Below are 19,569 nucleotides of genomic sequence, written 5' to 3'. Positions count from 1 at the left end.
GGGACTGCTGGAGGAAGGAGGGCGTGTGCACCCAGCCCCGAAGCAGCGTGGTCCACATGGCACGTTAGAGCTTATGGAGGAGGCGCGAATGTCTACCAGTTGCTCTTCCGGGCTGAGCCAGGCTCTGGCCTGGACGGTACGTCAGCCCTTGTGATAGAGCTGTGCTCTCAGACTGTGTCTCCTTGGGCTAAGGCCAAAGCTGTATTCCTGCCACTCCACAACACTACCTGGAGGGGGGCCTTTAAGGGCAACCCTAAAGCATGGAGAGATGGGGAACCCAGGCCACCCTCCTGGGTGGGGCTGACAAGGGCCAGGTGGCTCTCTATATAGGCCACCCTTCTTTCTGGCTCTCCCTCCCCAGGCAGGCAAGGCAGGAGACTTCCAGGACGTAGGAAGGGCAGAGCCTGAGGGCTTCGGGACGACATGAGCCTTTTCCTGCTGGTGCTTACCTGAGCATGGCCCACGTCACTGTGGACATCTGTGTGCTGTGTGCCTTTCATAAGTTGCTGTCCGGCTCTGCACCTCTGTTGCTCATCCGTAGAATAGAGTAGCAGCTGCGTACTCCTCCGATGGCTTGAGGAGGAACCCAGAGGACAGGAGCCTGGCCAGTCACTCTTCCGCCCTCCCTCCATGCTTGTCCTGGGCTATTTTGTGGTTTAGCTTGTCCCTCCATCTTTGCCTGACTGTGGCCCCCAGCTGATTTTAGGGAGGGTCATGAGCTCAAGGAGAAGGTGGTGGGGGCCAGTGCTGGAGAAATGGCTCACCGGTTAAGGTGCTTTCCTGAAAAGCCTAACGGCCCAGGCTCCGTTCCCCAGGACCCACATAAAGCCCGATGCACAAAGTCGTGCATGCATCTGGAGTTTGCGGTGGCTGGAGGCCTTGGAGGACCCATTCTCCCTCTTTCTCTCCATTCCTCTTAACCTCCCTTTTCTTGTGGCACTAAGACTAGAACCTAGGACCTTGCATAGGGTAGACAAGGTCTTTACCATTGAGCTATCTCACAAGTCCTCCCCTCCTCTCTTTGCAAATAAATAAATTATTTTTAATATTTTATCTTATTTATTTGTGTGTGTGTGTGTGAGAGAGAGAGAAAGAGAGAGAGAGAGAGAGAGAGAGAGAAGAGAATGGGTATGCCAGGGCCTCTAGCCACCGCAAATGAACTCCAGACACATGAGCCACCTTGTGCATCTGGCTTTCGTGGGTCCTGTGGGATCGAACCTAGGTCCTTTGGCTTTGTAGGCAAGTGCCTTAACTGCTAAGCCATTCCTCTAGCCGTAAATAAATAAATTGTTAAAAAGGAAGGTGGTAGCCCAGTTCAGCTCCCTGACATCCTTCTACAACCTTTGTTCACCCACACATTCTTTTTTATTCTCAATTTTTTTTGCATTTTATTTATTTTTTTTTAACTTAATGTTTTTTTTCTTTTTATAATTTTTATTAACATTTTCCATGATTATAAAAAATATCCCATGGTAGTATCCTCCCTCCCCCCCCACACTTTCCCTTTGTTATTCTTAATTTTTATTAACATTTTCCATGATTATAAAAAAATATCCCATGGTAATACCTTCCCTCCCCCCACTTTCCCCTTTGAAATTCCATTCTCCATCATATCCCCTCCCCATCTCAATCAGTCTCTCTTTTATTTTGATGTCATGATCTTTTCCTCCACTTATGATGGTCTTGTGTAGGTAGTGTCAGGCACTATGAGGTCATGGATATCGAGGCCATTTTACGTCTGGAAGGAACACATTGTAAGGAGTCCTACCCTTCCTTCGGCTATTATATTCTTTCTGCCACCTCTTCCGCATTAGACCCTGAGCCTTGGAAGGTGTGATCAAGATGTTACCCAGTACTCCAGTCACTTCTTTCCAGCACTGTGATACCTTTGGAGTTGTCCCAGGGTCACTGCCATCTGAAAAGAAAGAAGATTCTCTACCCAAAGTGAGAGTAGCATTAATATAAGGGTATGAATATTAAGAGAAGTGCTTACTGGGCAATTTGATAAGCATAGTATATACATTTATCCAGACATCAGCAGATGTTATACCCTTAGGGCTCATGACTACCCCTGTTTTAAGTTTTCTGTATCAGGGATGTATTCCCTCCCTTGGAGCAGGCCTCCAGTCCAATTAGAGGGCAGTTGGTTTCCACCATGACAGATGTGCCACTATTGCACTTGTTGGCTCATTTGGGCTGGCTGGCCAATTATATGGCTTGCAGTGTCCACTGTTGAGTATCTTCACTGGTGGTATCTCTTTCTCCCATTGAACTGCATGTAGAAGGGCTTCTTCTAGCTTTCTGTCAGCTGGTCTACATGGAGGAGGTTTTCAGCTCAGTTCCAGCAGGATTTCTCAGTGGCCTTGCAGCCAAGTATGTGGAGTCTTCAGCAATAGGGTCTTACCATCTATTCCTGGCACCCACACATTCTTGGTGGAAGAGCTCTCTAGGCAAGGAAGGGAGATGTGGCCTATGCAGGAACTGGTGGAAGCTGGATTTGGCTAGCAATTGGCCAGGTTCCCCCACCTGAGCTACAAAGTGGGGGCAGGCCAATCTCCGTGGGGGAGGGGAGGAGCTGGTCCCTTACCTGCCTTTGCCTATGTCCTTGGACTCTCACCTTCTCCCTACGCTGTCTGCAGGACATCTGTGAGGACCCCCGCCTCTTTGTGGATGGCATCAGCTCCCATGACCTACACCAGGGCCAGGTGGGCAACTGCTGGTTTGTGGCCGCCTGCTCGTCGCTTGCCTCCCGTGAGTCACTCTGGCAAAAGGTAAGACCTGGGTCAGGTGGCTGCAGGGGGTGTCAGTGCGGCCCGCGGTGGGGCTTGGTAGGCTTGCCTTCCTGCATGTGTTTGCTGAGCATCCCCAGGGTGGTGCTGGGTGTCTGCGTAGCTCCCAGTGGGATTCTGATGCCTTGTTTCCCCACTGTTGGAGGCTGGTGTCCTAGATGAGTGTGTGCACTGTGTGCACACCGCCCGCATCATTTTCAGCGTGGAGATAAGAGTAGCGTCACTCGGGAAGCCCCTGCTAGTGACTTCTGTGTAAGCTGGACCAGTTGTCATCCGGACCTCATTTTGCCTGTTGTTCAGGAGGGCAGGGTCCAGACCACCCCCGTAACTTCATAATTCCAATGGTGTTTTTGACTGAGGCCAAAGGTCTGAGGAAGGAAAAAGTGGGTCCTGAGCCTACAATTGGTCCCTTTGTGGCCGCGCTCAGCAGTGGGCCTTTAAACCCGATGCTCAGAGCTCCCTTCCTGAGGAAACAGGCCACACTCAAAGAATTACTGACAGGGATTTTATTGTAGGGGAGAGCCAGGTTCCCAGCCAGGCAAACACAGGTCATTGCCCCTTTCCCGTCTCGGCACTCCTCGTTCTCCCTGGAAGAGGCTGTCATGGAGTGTAGAAACCAGGGGCCGATGATTCTGCTAGGCTTGAGTTTGAACCCTGGCCTTATCAGTTAGACTCTGTAATGGCTCTGGGCTCTTCTCTTGCAAAATACAGTAGCTTCCTTCCAGGGCAGGATGAGGGATAGGGTGTTGTGGTGCGTACCTGTAATCCCAGCATCTGGGGGGCTTAATGCAGGAGGATCAGAAGTTCAAGGCCGTCCTTGGCTGCAATAATGAGTTCAAGGCCAGCCTGGATTGCATGAGTCTGTCAACACCCGTGGCAATGGGGAGGGGAAGAGACTGCTTTTACAGAACTTTCCACAGGGTGGCGCTCAATCAACAGTTACGGCCATGGTTATCATTAGGATAATTACTGTTCCTATGACACGGAAAAAGAGTTGCCGTGAAGCACAGGGTATGAGTGAGATTTCCTTTCCTCTGAGGCATCCCTTGGCCGTCAGAGGGGGCTGTGTTCTCCGCCGAGGCTAGGACTGTGGCAGGTGGACAGGGTGCGGTGTCCTAGCCACAGAGGGGGCACCCCTGTCCGGGTCAGGCCAGCTTCAGGAGTGAGTACTGACTGCAAGGCTTCCCAGAGCTGCCCGTGAGGTGCTGTTACTGTGAGCATCAAAACCCAGACAGGGTCAAGAGGTCAAGAGCTCTGGATGAAGGGCTGGTTCCCCCACCCCTGCCCCTACTCTGCAGTCTGCAGTCCCCACATGGAGCCCAGATCCAGTCTCCACTGCTAGCTCCACCTGGAAGGGCCCATAGGTGTCTGCCCCATGGGCTGCCCTGCCTCGCCCTGTAATTGCCTGTTTATCTGCATCTCCCCTCTTGAGGTGAACTCCCCTTGGGCAGAGCTGGTACCTTCCCACTGAACCTGGTGGAGTGGGCGGAGGGAAGGCCCAGAGCGTTTGGGGAACGGAGGGCCACCCCACATTGCACCCAGTACCATCCTGAGGCTCCAAAGCTGGCTTTGCTGCCCTTCTCCCTGAGCAGGGACTTGGGCCGGAGCCTGGCACCCGGGTGGCCCTTCGTTGGTCGGGAGGAGCCTCAGCTCATCATGCCCTTGCCCCTGCCAGTCTCCCAGGCCTCGCTCCCCATGTAGCTGGTGGAGGAACGGCCCCTAGGGCTCCATGCCTTGCACCATGGGCAGGCTGGTATTTACCTCTGGATGGAGTCCTGGCCTCCTGCATGGCTGAAATTCCAGCCAGGATGGTTTCCAAGGCTGATCTCCTCTCGTTTGACCCAGGGGGGACCAGATGAGCGCTGGGTCCTCTTGGGATAATTGCATCTTGCCTCCGGCTGCTACTGTCTTGACAGCCTCTGGGTCCTGCAAGGAGGCCCTGGGGAGCTCATTACTTTGCCTCACATCCCCTTCCGTCCCCACTGACTGGGTGCTGTTTGTTATTACCCCTCACCTTCTGGGCCTGTTGCTGGGCAGGGCCTCCCCTGCCCAGTCCTGTTTATTCCCTGGAAGTGTGGGCTGGCGGGGGTGGGGTGAATCTGAGCTGCCCCCTGCCAACCCCCCCCTCCCCCGCCTCCCTGCCTAGTCACACACTCCGATGCTGAGCCTCGGATGTGGACATGTCATACCTGGGACACGTGTGCCCCCTCCTCCAGTAAAGCCACCACTTTTCTCTACCACCTTGAGGTGGCCTGGGGCTGACAGGCATAGGACTTCAACCCAGCAAGACCTGAGTCTGATTCTATGGGTTTCTTGCTAGTCACTGGACCTTGAGTCTCAACGTGAACCGAACTTTCTGGGCCCTGGGGTCATGGAAGACAAGCCCTTGGCCTGTAGAGGCTCATGTGGGGATCCCACCTACTTCTCTGTAGGGTTCTTTTTGTTAGCATTGGGCTTCCCTCTTTTATGGGATCTCAAGTATAGGACATGTTGTGGCCTGCCTAGCCCAACTGTGTGTTCCCTAAGGCGGACAGTAGACTTCAGGTGACCCGGCTGGGTGAACCCTCAGTCAGAACGTGACGGCTGCATTGAGCTCACGCCATCGGGCCTGGCCTCCTCCGTGAGCTGGCTCCCCCATTCCTGGTACAGCCTCAAGCCTGGGATCGGCCTATTGCTTGCAGTGAGCTGCTTGCTGTGTGTGCCTGGCCCTGAGCTGGCCTTGGCCCAGAAGGAGCCAGCTGGGGCCCTGGTTGGAAGAAAGTACAGAAGTGACCAGAGTCCATGGCAAGGTCCTGTGTATCTGTGGGGACAAGGTTTGGGGAGAAGCACAGAAGAGGGGCCAGGCTCTCGGTTCTGCTATAAATGGTTCTCATCTCTCTGGAGATTAAGACAGGAGGATCTGGAGTTTAAGGCCAGCCTGGGCTACTTAGTGACTATCTCCAAATAATAATAATAATAATAAAATTGACTGAGTGTGATGGTGCACACCTTTAATCCCAGAATTCAGGAGGCAGAGGTAGGAGGATCACCGTGAGTTTGAGGCCACCCTGAGACTACACAGTGAATTCTAGGTCAGCCTGGACTAGAGTGAAACCCTACCTCAAAAAAAAAAAAAAATTTTGAATGCTTCCTACTTTGTATTTGCCCCATAATAAAAGTATATACTTTTATAATATAAGCTGTAATATAATATACATATATATTATACATACCCAATATATAAGAACCAGTTCATTAGTACCTGTGAATGGAACACTGGACTGTACCCTGTGTCCTATAGTATATCTGGAGACAGAAGGTATGAAAATGTACAAAAAACCCCAAATGACTTCCCCACCCAGAGACAGGTAGTGTTAGGGTTTATTTCCTTCTAGTCTTTTTTCTCCCCCCACTGGGGCTGTGGGGGTTTTTGTTTGCTTGCTTTTTTGTTGTTGTTTTATTTTTCAAGGTAAGGTCTCACTCTAGGTCAGGCTGACCTGGAATTCACTATGTAGTCTCAGGGTGGCCTCGAACTCTCGGCGATCCTCCTGCCTCTGCCTCCCGAGTGCTGGGACTAAAGGCGTACGCCACCACCACGCCTGGCTTGCTTGTTTTGATTTATCCACGCCTTTGCAATCATGACACTGGCTTGGAGTTGGCTTTTCTCCCCTGAGTTCTCTCCTCCGTCCAGGCTTTGGTGGGTCTTGCCAGGGTCTGGTGGCTGGTGGTCTCCGCCTCCTTCTTTCCCACAGGCACCCAGTCCTTCCCTTTCTACCTGCCCTGTCTGTGAGACCCATCACAGCTGTCACGTCCTGCACACGCAGCCTCCCATAGGATGCATCCCTCTGCTCAGGAAGGGACCGGACCTCCCTAAGGGTCCCGCCACCGCCCGCGATCCTCATCAGAAACAGAACCGACCCCCTTTTTTCAGAATCCAGAATCAGAACCCTCTTCCTCCTGCCCTGTGTCTGCTGCATACCCTCACATGGATGCCAAGCTCCTTGGACCCTGATGTTTTTCTGTCATTGCCAACCCCCCGCCTGGGCCTGTTGTCCAACACAAAGTGGTTGGCAACTAATCAGTCAGCCCTTCCTACCCCAAGGACTGCTGTACTATGGGGATCACCATGTTTGTGAGGCCAATGCCTTCCCTTTGCCCTTGCTCCCATGACCCTGGCCAAAGTTCTTATTTATTTATTTATTTATTTTTTGTTCATTTTTATTTATTTATTTGAGAGTGACAAGGAGAGAAAGAGGGAGAGAGAGAGAGAGAGAGAGAGAGAGAGATTGGGAGAGAATGGGCTTGCCAGGGCCTCCAGCCACTGCAAATGAACTCCAGACGCGTGTGCCCCCTTGTGCACCTGGCTAACATGGGTCCTGGAGAATCAAGCCTCGAACCAGGGTCCTTAGGCTTCACAGGCAAGCGCTGATCCGCTAAGCCATCTCTCCAGCCCTGGCCAAAGTTCTTGATTCAGCTCCATCATTCAGCCACGTCGGTCACTGGCTCCCTTAACTTAAGCCCATCTAGAACCCTGGAGGGCTTCAGTCAAAGGACCCATCTCTGCCTTACTTTCCAGGCCTGTGCACGCCGCCCACCCCCCCCATGTCTTCCTCTGTCCTTGAGTCCAGGCACCATCATACCCACCGTTCTCTTCCTGGTCCTATGAGAGCATATGATCTACCTGGGGACGTCAGACACAAACTGAGCACACAGGGGCTGGGGTCTAACTTGGGTGAAGAGCAGCTGGCCACTGTGTGCAGAGGCTCCTGGTTCCATCTGCAGACACCCCCCTTGTCACTCATACCCAAGGCTTCCAGCCGGCCTGGGCTACCGACTGAGACCCTGTCGGAAAAGGCAAGCCAGCAAAACAAACCAGCTCTAAATGCTCTGCCGCCTTCTTTGGTGCCCTGCGCTGTTTGTGGAGCTCAGAACAGCCCTGACTCATCGGCCCTCCGTCTAGCAACATGCTTGTGGTCCACTAGGCCCTTCAGGTTGTTTTCAGCTGCTGTGGCTTGGCCTGCACCTCTGTTCTCTTTCCTGTGTGTGACATGCCTTGGCAATCGTTTCTGTCCCTCTTTCGACCCAACTGCACTCACGTGCTCCAGTTCTAACAATCTAACAATCCATCCTGCCTCTCACCGGGTTCTGGGGATATGGAAGTTCTCTGGTTTCTCCCCTGGCCTTAAGTCTCCTGGTCGAAACGAGGACCGACACCGGTTGGAATGGCGCGTGGGACGTAGTGAGAGCTGGACCTGTGGCTGCAAAGTGTGGCAGGGCCAATCAGACCACAGCCCCTGGTGGCTGAGCCAACCCTCCCGGGTCCTGCAGGCGACTCGGACGCTCTGTGAAGCTTGAGAGCTATGGGATCCAGGCGGGAGGTGGTAGGAGGGCTTCCTCCTGGCAGAGGAGGGGGAGAGATGCCCAGGGAGGAAGAATTGATAGGACTTGGGGCGTGGGTGGATGAGAGAATGAGGGTAAAGGAAGCAAGGATGACTTCCTGTCATCTGACCCTGCCCTGGCCCTTGCCTTTGTGTGTGTGTGTGGGGGGGGGTCTTTAGACACCTCTGTACGTCTGTGCTCCCCATCTCCCTCTCTGTGGGACACTCCCTCCCTCACAAACAAGTCAGCTTCCAGCCCTGCCACCGTCATGGTAGTCAAGGTGGTTGCCACAGCAGTTGACATCAGTGCTGTGGTCCCTGGGGAGTCTGTCACCCTCCTGCCTGCCTGCAGCACCACATTCCAGCTTCTGTGAGCAGCAGAGAGGAGGCTGTTGGGGACGTGCACACTCTTGGCACACACGCACTCCGAGCACTGGGTGGGGCTGGGAAGGGCTAGTGGTAACTAGGAGGGGAGGTGGCAAGGGGAGGCCAGCAGGAAGGGGAGGCGGGCCCTCTGGTGGCCTCTTCTCTTGGCATCCGAGATCGCAGCTCATTTGGCTCCCGGGCGTTGGCGGGCACCGAGCTGGCAGCAGCCCTTGGGCCATGGCGGAGGATGGGCCGCAGCAGCCTCGGCAGCTGGAGATGCCGCTGGTCCTGGACCAGGACCTGACCAAGCAGATGCGGCTGCGCGTGGAGAGCCTGAAGCAGCGCGGCGAGAAGCGGCAGGATGGCGAGAAGCTGCTGCGGCCTGCCGAGTCCGTGTACCGCCTGGACTTCACCCAGCAGCAGAAGCTGCAGTTTGAGCGCTGGAACGTGACGCTGGACAAGCCCGGCAAAGTCACCATCACGGGCACCTCGCAGAACTGGACGCCTGACCTCACCAACCTCATGACGCGCCAGCTGCTGGACCCCTCTGCCATCTTCTGGCGCAAGGAGGACTCTGAGGTCATGGACTGGAACGAGGCCGATGCCCTGGAGTTCGGCGAGCGCCTGTCCGATCTGGCCAAGGTCCGCAAGGCCATGTACTTCCTCATCGCCTTTGGTGAGGACGTGGAGCCCGCCAACCTGAAGGCCTCCGTGGTGTTTAACCAGCTCTCATAATGGTCCTTGCTGTCCCTCCTCTGTCCCACCTCTCCCCTACCTGGCCATCCTTCCTCTCGTGTATTTTGGGGACATTCTTATAGCTGTTCTGCCTGTACTTGATTTGGCCAGAGGTTCCTCCCCGCCCCCTCCAGTCCTGTATTCTCTCCTGTTCCCCGGTGCTGGCCCTGGCGCTTGCAGGAAGATTCCATGGCTCTGTAGTCTTAGAGCTGACCGGCCGCTGCCACTGCTGTAGACGATAGCCACTGTTGGGGATATGGGGACAGATGGACAGACTGGCCTTGGACACCTGCTGTCTCTGCTTCATCGTGGTGGAGAGAGGGACTGAGATCAAGAGACAGATGGAGAGAGAGAGAAACAAGGAGATTCCTGACTTCCTATGGGCACAGGGGACCTGAGACATCAGACGTCTGGAGCTGCCTTCCGGGGACCCCAGCAAGCAGGAACACTGGTGCTGTGTCAGGAGATGCACCCGCAGGAGCTCTCCGGCCGCAGGAATGCTCCGCTCTCATCACCGGCCTCAGTCTGCCGTGTCCCAGGCAGTCAGCCTGGGTTGATTGAGGAGGTCGTTGACAAGCGCAGTTTTAGGTTTTTAGTCGGTCCTGGTTCAAGGGCTTCGCGAGCTTGATTGAGTTCTCCGTGGTGCACTGGAGAGCGACAGTGAGCGTCCTGGGTCCCTGAGCCAGAGACACTCCCGTCCCTTTTGGGAAGTCAGGCCTTTTCATCCTGCTGCTTAGGGAGGTCAGGGCTTGCAGGCTGCCATCATCTGGCTGCTCTGCTGGAGCTGGGGGCATGGGGAGGGCCTGAGGGTGGTTCTGATGACTGACGTCTGAAGTGGGCTGGAAATGGCAGGGTGTGGTGAATACTACTGGCCTCTGAGGTCATCCAGAGCACCTCACTCACCAGACAGACAGGGAAACTGAGGCACAGTTAGCAGCAGATTCAACCCCACACTAAGCCTCAAATCTTCATCATCTTGCACAGGCTGAGAGCGCCCCTTTGAAGAGGGGCCTGGCTAACTCAGTACTGGCCTGGCATCAGTCAAGGACTCCTCAGCAGTGCCCCTGTACCCTGTCTCAAGGCTGCCCCATATTTTGGCCCTGGGAACATATATGTCAAGGACTGGGGGTGGGCACCATCCCACAGATGAGCAGCCAGGAAGCCTTAGCTTAGAGGCAGGCACGTGGGTGCCGGAGTTGGGATTCTGTGGGTAGGAGATTGGCTGTGGCACAAACCCTGGTCCTTTGGTCTCATGGCTCTGGGCTGGTCTCTGGGGGACATTTCTTGGAGAAGTGTTGGCTGTGGCTGCCTGCCTTTGTGCTGTACCTGCTGAGGGAGCCAGACGCGGAGAGGGGCCCTGCCCTGCTCCCCGCATCCTGGCCTGTAGCTCTGGAGACCCTCTCGGTTCACACTGTCTGTCTCCCCGACTCTGCCTCATGCCCTCTGCTCCATGTGGGTCCCTGGTATGTAGCGTGCCTTGCATCTCCAATAAAGGCTCTGTGTCCTTGCCTGCGTGGGACGCCTTCCTCACTGTGAACTCGCATCTTCAGAAGCTGTCTGGCCCTGGTCCTTTCAGTCCTGAGCGCTCACCCCACAGGCCTTCAAGGTGAGGCCGGGACTGGGTGTCACTGGTCTTGGATCACCTGGCTGTCTTGCAGTGGCCAACTCTTAAAAGTCTGGGGTGTGGAAGAACAAGCAGAGTCCATGCTCAGGGCGTGGCGCAGGGACCTTGGGAGTGGTGGAGGGTTCCGGTAGTCAGGCGTGGCCCCAGCTTAACCTGCCCTTGGTCTCTGTTTGGCTCTGTATCCACAGTAGCCCCTGACCCTCACTTGGGCTTGACTTTTCAGGGGAGCCCCTGGTTCTGTGTATTCCCTTCCAGCCCTGCCTGTCTGGGATTATTGAACCTGTGACCAGCTGAGACTGGTGGTGGCCCTGAGGTGGACACAGCTCTGTCATCTGAGTGACTGAGCCTTCACTGCTGTGTCCCTGCAGCTCTCCCATTTTTGGATGGGTACAACCGAGAGCCAGGGGAAGAGGCCTCCTGCCTAGGCTGGGGGTAGACTGGGGCAGGCGAACTAGGCTCTGAGCCCGTGGACACTGCCCCTCTCCTCGATGGGATGTGCAAATAGATGTGTCCCTGAGGTCCACCTGAGGGCCTAGGGACATCTGGATGGCTTCTTTCAGAGATACAAGCCCGAGGCCCATAGCACTGGGCTTGGGAACACTGACTTCCAAGCATCTCCCCACCCAGAACTTCTTCTCAGTGCCTGCCCCCCGCTCAGTACCTCACCCCCTCCCCAGCGTCCAGAGACCCTGCCAGTGCTGCCCTGAGTGCCTTAGGAGTCTCTGTGCCCTCTGCCACCCCTAACTTGAGCTGCCCCCAGCCAGTCTTGGAGCCACCTCAGCGTTGTTAGGTCCAGGAGAGGCATCTAACCTCTTGCCTTCTGGGAAAGCCGTAGTGACCCAGCCCTGTCCCCAGAGTGCAGGCAGTGGACATGACCCACTTACCGTGGAAACCACTGGAAACGGTGGGATGAGGCCCGCTGCTCTGAGCCTCTGCCTTCCGGACAGCCGGTGTTTGTCATGGCGCCGCACTGTTCTGCTGGGCTGCCAACAAGCTGTGTGGCCCAGCAGCCTCTCTGGGCCTGTTGCCTCTCATGGTCAGCGTTGCCTCCGTCAGAGGGTGCTGGGCAGGCGGAATGAAGAATGTTAATAAAACCCTCGCAAATCCACTCCCTAGGAGTCGCTGGCCTGCTGTTGCAGGTCCAGTGGCTATAGGTGCAGTGTCCACGGTCTCCTCACATCATTCTGAGAGGCGGGCTCGGAGACCCGAAGGTTCTGCGAGGCGAAGGCGCTGCCTGAGGCACTGCAGCGCGCGGTATGGGCCGGAGCAATGGGCAGGTGCCAGGCTCTGTGGTAATGGGGCCCAGTCTCCCCCACTGTCTCAAATGGTCCAGCTGAGGGCATCTCTGGCCCTCATGCTGTGGCTAGGGAGGGATGCCTGGGACTCTCTCGCCTGAGTCCATCCTTGGCTCTGGGTTCTGCATTTTTTAGGGAGATGGGGCTGGCACGTAACCATGGCCTTGTTGCCGTGTCTGAAACCTGGGGAACTTGGGGCTTGTGGGATTAGGAGCTGAGAACTGAGGACTTCCAATCCTTCAGAACCAGAAACCTACTAGACTCAAAAAGGCCTGTGCTTCTCCTCACACAACTCAGGCAATGGCTAACAACCTGGGCTTCGCTCCCCCAGCACCCAGGTAAAGCCAGCTGCACAAAGTGGTGCATGGACCTGGAGTTCATTTGCAGTAGCTAGAGGCCCTGGCACATCCATTCTCTTTATTTCTCTGTTCTTGCAAATAAATTAATAAAATATTTTAAAAACCACAATACCAATATACAGCCAAAGTATTTTAAAGTAATTTCTTAATACAAGTTGTCCAGAATGCTTGGGGGCCCAAAAGTTTCTGATTTCAGTGTTTTGGATTATTATTATTATTTTTTTTTTTCGAGGTAGGGTTTCACTCTAGTCCAGGCTAACCTGGAATTCACCATATAGTCTCAGGGTGGCTTTGAATTCACGGTGATCCTCCTGCCCCTGCCTCCTGAGTACTGGGATTAAAGGTGTGCACCACCGTACCTGGAGATTTTTGTTTTTTGAGACAGGGTCTCATTTACATGCCAGGCAAACACTTTACCAACTGAGTTGCATCTCCAGCCCTTATTAGCTTGTTTTTTTTTTTTTTTTTCAAAGTAGGGTCTCACTCTAGCCCAGGCTGACCTGGAATTCACTATGTAGTCTCAGGGTGGCCTCACAGTGATCCTCCTACCTCTGCCTCCCGAGTGCTGGGATAGTGAGCCACCACCACCATGCCTGGCACTTAATAGTTTTTTTTTGAGATGGGACTCTCACTCACTATGTAGTCCAGGCAGGCTGTGAACTCGTGATCTTCTTGCCCCCGCCTCCTGAGTGCTGGGGTTACACGTGTGCACCACCATGCCTTGGCCTCCATTCTTCAAAGGCTGAGAAATGAAGGCTGTGTGAAATTTTCCTTCCTTCCTCGCCTATTACCTGGAATTCCTTTCCAAATGGAGACGGCCCTTCCCCTGCCATCTGGTTACCCTCTGACACCGTCAGAACAAAGGCAGATGATTGCTTCCTTCTTTCCCTTAAATTTCCATTCTCAAGAAAGTGGACTGAGGGCTGGGGAAAAGTGAGTTGAGAGCTGGCTCGCTTGATGGATGCATGTCTAGCATGCAGTAGGCCAGGGGTTCAATCCCCCAGCACTGCATTCAGTGGGTGTAGTAGCACATGTGATCTCAGCACTCTGTGGGTGAGGAGGCAGGTTCAAGGTCATCTTCGGTTTGAGGTCAAATAAAAAGAGAGTTTATTCCCTCCCCTCTTCAAATAGTGACTATTTCGTATCACTGTAAGCTTGTGAACTCAAACAGAGTTGCTGTGTTTGATCCGTTTCCGTTACCCTTACACTCAGGCTGGCCCCGCTGTGGCCAGCTCCCTGAATCCTCCGGCCTGGCCCAGGAGGCCAGGGCCATCTTTCACTCTCGGCGTGGCTACGTGTAGCGTGGGGTGGGGGGTCTGTGGGCGTGCTCACGCCGAGATTGTCCTCTCCCTCCTGCTCAGCGTCTGGCAGGCGGCAGAGTCACCGAGGGACAGAGCAGTGGTCTGAGGCTCACCTCACACCAGGTCCCATGGCTGCCACGCAGAAGGGGAAATTGAGTTCCCTGGGGATCCTGACTCTGGGCCCCCAGTCCCTGGGGGCCTCATTAGCTGCTTCTTGAGCCATAGAGGGCGTGGGGCCAAACCCCAAGTTTGACTAATGATCCTTGTGAGGTCCCAGCATACCCCCCCCCAAACTCCCTGCGAGGGCTCCGTCTCCCTCCCCTAGCAGTCCAGAGCATACAAGTGTGGGGCCACAAGGGAGGCCATGGGCTCAGCCGTTGGGTGTCACTCTGTGCCCTCTAGGTTCTTCCATAGACCTCAGTTTCCCTATCTGTGCAGTAAATTGTCACTGCCCTGCCTGGGGTCCAGTTTTTGGACCCACTGTTCTGTCTTGCAAGCAAAGTGAGGAGGCGTTGTGAGGAGTCAAGGCAGAGGCTAATCTGGGAGGTTTATTTTTTTATTTTTTATTTAAAAAGGACCCAGAATTGACCTAAGAGGGAGATAAGTAGTAAGAGAAAAGAAACAGCCAGTGATACCGCTGAGCTGAGTTCCAGATGCGGGGGGGTGGGGGGGGGTGGGGGGGGTGGGGTGGGGGGGTGGACTTGGCTGTGAAGCCTTGGTTGGAATCCTGCTCAGGGAAGCCTGTACCAACGAACTTGAACAGAATTCCTATATTGAAACCACTTTTGTATGTTTAAACTCATGCCCAGGCAGGCCCATCTGTGGCCAGCTTCCTGAATCTTCTGGCCTGGCCCGGGAGGCTAGGGGGCCCCTTTGACTTTGGCATAGCCGGATGTGGTGGACAGACGCCTAGGCTCTCTGTGGTCTCCGGCTCAGTGCCAGGCAGGCAGTGGCGGGACGCGGTGATCAATGGCTGGCCAGCTCCTGGCACCTCTGTTAACAGGGCTCTTCTGGCAATGGTGATAGTGCCCCTCCCTGGAGGTGGCATTTTCATTTTCTTGGTCTCCAGTGTCCCACTAGGGAGCGTTTTCCTCTGCGGCATCCTTGAGGCATGTAAACGAGCCCCTAATGAGCACGGGGCGGGGCTTTCGCTGGCACAGCTCCGCCCTCCAGTTCAGGCCCAGCCTATCCGCCTGGGCGTTGCTCTCCGGACCTTAGTGATTTTTTTTTTTTTTTTTTCCTAGGAGCTTCCTGGGCTCTTAGATGAGGCTCGGCCATGCCTGGTCGTCTTCAAGCAGGTCTAGCTGGTCACCCCAATTTGGAGAACTGAGGTGTCCACCCTTCCCTGCCCACCTCTTACTGCTCACGCTGGATCTGTTTGTCCTCTCATGCTTGGGGACGTCCCTGTGCCAGCTCCAGGGACGCTTGTTCAGAGCTGTGGGCATGCCAGGGTAGCCCTTCCCCTCCAAAATCTTCAGACCCCCTTGTGCCCACCTCTCTCACCTGATTCATTTAAGTCTTCATTTTCCAGCATAGGGCTGGGACCCAAAGTGGTTCATCTTTGTTAAAAAAAAAAAAAAATCAGGGGCTGGAGAGATGGCTTAGCGGTTAAGGCATTTGCCTGTAAAACCAAAGAATCCTGGTTCGATTCTCCAGGACCCATGTAAGCCAGATGCACAAGGGCGTGCATGCATCTGGAGTTCGTTTGCAGTGGCTAGAGGCCCTGGCACACCCATTCTCTCTCTCTCTCTAATCCTCTACCTCTTTCTCTCAATAAATAAATAAAATATACTTTCAAAAAATCATTATCTGTAAATACACAGGTCTGAGTTTGAATTCTGCCCTTAAACCAGATCTACCTAGAGTATGTGCTTTTAATTTTTTTGGTTTTTCAAGGCAGGGTCTTGCTGTAGCTCAGGCTAATGGTGAATTCACTATGTAGTCTCAGGCTGGCCTCAAACTCATTGCAATCCTCCTACCTCAGCCTTTTGAGTGATGGGATTAAAGGATTATGCCACCACACCTGGCAATTTTTATTTTTTTTTTAATTTTTTAAAATTTATTTGAGACAGAGAGAGAGAGAGTGGGTACACCAGGGCCTGTAGCCACTGAAGACTCCAGACGCATGTGCCACCTTGTACATCTGGCTTTACGTGGAAACTGGAGAATCAAACCTGGGTCTTTAGGCTTCTCAGGCAAGTGCCTTAACCACCAAGCCATCTCTCCAGCCCAAGACTCTGTGTTTTTATGTAGCTCTGTGACTATGGACAAATAATTTGCCTTCTCTGACCTTGATTTCTCATCTGACAAGTAGGCCTGTGTTGCAGTCAGGTCCGCATTGCTGGTAGAAATCACCCAACCAAGAGCGGCGTGTGGGAAAAGGAGGTTTATCTTGGCTTACAGGCTCAATGGGGAGGCTCCATGATGGCAGGAGAAAACGACAAAATGAGCAAAGGGTGGGCATCACCCCCTGACCAACATAAAATGAACCATAGCAACAGGAGAGTGTGCTAAACACTGGCAGGGGGAAACTGGCCATAACACCCATAAGCCCGCCCTCAACAATACACTGCCTCCAGGAGGCATTAATTCCCAAATACCCATCAGCTGGGGAACCTAGCATTCAGAACATCTCAGTTTATCGGGGACACCTGAATCAAACCATCACAGTCTGGATGTTAGTAATCTTCCTTTGCAGGCCTGGGCTTTTTCAAGATGCTCTGTAAATAATGGATATGCCCAGAGCCCTAACCATATTTATGCCTTCACCCGTTCCCTCAGCACATGGGCACGCAACAAGCACCTGGGCCAGGCTGGGTGTGTAGCAGCAACTGAGATGGATGCGACCTTGTCCTCAGAGGACTGACCTTCCCTTGTTTGTATCAGACTTTGAACATGGCATTACATGGGCATTTAATTATGCACTCGATAAAAGTGAGAATTTCAGAGAAGCCCCTGGTCATCAGGCTGAAGGATAGGGGTCCTGGACGGATCTAAAGTCATGGAATGGGCTGGAGAGGTGGCTTAGTGGTTAAGTCTTTGCCTGTGAAGCCTAAGGACCCTGGTTTGAAGCTCGATTCTCCAGGACCCATGTTAGCCAGATGCACAAGGGGCGCGTGTGTCTGGAGTACATTTGCAGTGGCTGGAGGCCCTGGTGCACCCATTCTTTCTCTCTCTGCCTCTTTCTCTCACTGTCTGTTGCTCTCAAATAAAAAAAAAACAAACAAACCTATAAAGTCAAGGAAGGCTTCTTGGAGGAAGAGGGTGGGCCCTCAAGGATAAGAGGAGGAAGGGGCAGGTCTGAGATTCTGTCCAGCAAGCAGGATGTGGTCTGAGGGTTGTGGGAGAAATTAGAGAACTGAGGGAGAGGAGCACATAGAGGAGTGACACGTTTGGGCTGTTCTGCTACAATGTGGGACAAGGGCAAGGGTGGATGTGCTTGCTGATGCTGGGGCCAGGTGAGGGGGCTTTGAACCCAGCTGGTGCTGGTGGGTATCAGAGGAAGGCAGGGGCTGCGAACCCTTGCTTGGGTAGAAAGAAGGACAGTGAAGAGATTGACCAACATCCAGGTTCCAGGTCCACGTGGCTAGAGATCTTAGAGCCATGGCTGGAAGGAGCCAGAGGGCTTACCAAGTTCCACACAGTTCATGGAGTAATGGGATAGAACCCAGGATACCTTCCATTCTGATTTTCTGGGGCATGCACCTTTTCCTCAGCAGCCAGATGTGTCCCTCAGTGTCTCCATCCCCATTCTTGCCACCTAGGTCATCCCAGACTGGAAGGAACAGGAATGGGACCCCGAGAAGCCCAACGCTTATGCTGGCATCTTCCACTTCCACTTCTGGCGCTTCGGGGAGTGGGTGGATGTGGTCATCGATGACCGCCTGCCCACGGTCAACAACCAGCTCATCTACTGCCACTCCAACTCCCGCAACGAGTTCTGGTGTGCCCTGGTGGAGAAAGCCTATGCCAAGTAGGTGCAGCCATGGCTAGGTGGGGTGGCCAGGCTGGGGTAGGGTTACTGTTGGACTGTGTGGGTTTGCTTTAAGCCAGGGCTCTAGGCACAGAGAGGTGAGAGGCTGGTGCAAAGACACACAGTGTGATCCGAGCTCAGGCCCGAAGGTCTTGCCAGCTGGCTGTGCTCCAGGTGGAGTGGCTGCCTAGACTCTGTGAGTGGAAGAACAGAGGTCTTGCTGAGAGAGAAGAGGGGGATCCAGGCAGATGCCCTGCAGCAGCTAGGGCAGAGCCAACTCTCGGGCCTCATGAGAGTAGATCTTCCCTCAAGAGTATGGGGCTGAGCCCTCCCTGGGGGCGAGGGGGTCTTTGCTGAGATGTGGCACTTGAATCGTGGGTGGTAGACCAGATGTCTGCCTTCCTGCTCGAGAGCTTCCCCCACCGCCATCCACTTATCCCTCTGTCCACTGTTTGTCCATCCATTCCATCTTTGCTGACTTCTCCTTCTGTGGGCTAAGCCCCGTGTCTCCAGTGACCAGCGAGAGCCTGGTACAGGTTGGACACAAATAAAGGTTTGCTGAGTGGTGGAGAGCTTTGGGGCAGGAGTGGGTTCCAGCCAACCAGCTCCGTGAACACTTCTCGTGGGTTTCTCTTGAGCCCGTTTGGCATTTGGAGAATGAGTGTGTGTGTGTGTGCGTGTGTGTGTGTAAGAGGGAGGGAGGAGGGAAGGAGTGGGGTCTGTGACAGTGAGCATGAGTTCAAGAGCCTGGAAGAGAGTAAAAGGAAAACAAAACATAGCAAAAACTAACCCAAGAAAACAGAGCATTGGCATTTTTAAAACTTTATTTTCTGACAGGTTTTTACATGTATATAATGTATTTTGATCAGATCCATCCCCTATTACTTTCCTTTGTTCCCCTCCTGCTGAGCCCCTTCTTCACAACTGGTATTTCTGTTTCCTTGTCATGCGTTGTTGCGTGTGTGACCTGCTGGTGAGTTTAGTCAGGGTCGCTTGCACGAACATGACTTGGAGTTACTCAGCAGAGGTCACTTACCAATGGCTACACCGCCGAGGAACATGAAAGGCTGCCCTCCCCCGGCTGCCGTCAACTTGCAGTAACCACTCAAGGAAGGCGGGACCTCCCGAGCCCCGCCCCCACCCGTGATGGAAGTTTCTGTGCAGATACCCATAGCTGCTGTGAGTACATGAGTGTGACCGCCTGGTCACGTCTGGAAGACAGGGTCCCACAGCATTCCTCCCTGTCCTTCAGTTCTTACATTCTGTCCACTCCCTCCTCTGCGATGTCCCCCAAGCCTTGGAGGGTGTGATAATAGATGTCCAGTTTAGGGCTGAGTACTCAGGGTCACTTAATTGTCACTTAGCTCTCTGTACTTTGTCCGGTCAAGATTGGCATTTTTTAATCGTTGTTTTTTTGTTGTTGTTGTTGTTTATTTTCATTTATTTATTTGAGAGAGACAGAGAAAGAGGCGGGGATGGGAGGGGGAGAATGGGTAGGCCAGGGCCTCCAGCCACTACAAACTCCAGACGCGTGCGCCCCCTTGTGCATTGGGCTAACGTGGGTCCTGGGGAATTGAGCCTCGAACTGGGGTCCTTAGGCTTCACAGGCAAGCGCTTAACCACTAAGCCATCTCTCCAGCCCAACATTTTTTTAGTCTTAAAACAGCAAATTCCGCCCCCTGGTGGCCGCCTCACCTCTGCTGTCCTTGGTGCTGGTGCTCTTCTGAAAAGCAATGGTGGCCCAAGGCCTCTTACGAGCTACCCAAGTGC

General features: G+C 53.9%; 2 protein-coding genes across 4 annotated transcripts in view; both read left to right on the top strand.

Moving 5' to 3' along the window:
- Capn5 (calpain 5) overlaps positions 1-19,569 on the top strand; it is a 64,396-nt gene that overhangs the window by 26,240 nt on the left and 18,587 nt on the right. For all 3 annotated transcript variants that reach the window (XM_004656251.2, XM_045145785.1, XM_045145786.1), the window contains exons 3-4: positions 2,640-2,771; positions 17,591-17,799. In XM_004656251.2, coding sequence (XP_004656308.1) covers positions 2,640-2,771; positions 17,591-17,799 — 341 coding nt within the window. The remainder of the gene's footprint in view (positions 1-2,639; positions 2,772-17,590; positions 17,800-19,569) is intronic.
- On the top strand, positions 8,750-9,791 carry LOC105943882 (olfactory marker protein). Its single transcript, XM_012948236.2, has one exon. It carries the CDS (start codon positions 8,750-8,752, stop codon positions 9,245-9,247), a length of 498 nt encoding a protein of 165 aa, XP_012803690.1. The 3' UTR covers positions 9,248-9,791.

This window comes from Jaculus jaculus, chromosome 3 (genome assembly GCF_020740685.1).
Source record: "Jaculus jaculus isolate mJacJac1 chromosome 3, mJacJac1.mat.Y.cur, whole genome shotgun sequence".
Lineage (NCBI taxonomy): Eukaryota > Metazoa > Chordata > Mammalia > Rodentia > Dipodidae > Jaculus > Jaculus jaculus.
The sequence above is the reverse complement of the archived record's forward strand: the minus strand, read 5'-3'. Positions and strand labels throughout refer to the sequence as shown.

Excerpts from the sequence above, each read along its gene's own strand:
- LOC105943882 (XM_012948236.2), top strand. The coding sequence starts at position 8,750 with ATGGCGGAGGATGGGCCGCAGCAGCCTCGGCAGCTGGAGATGCCGCTG.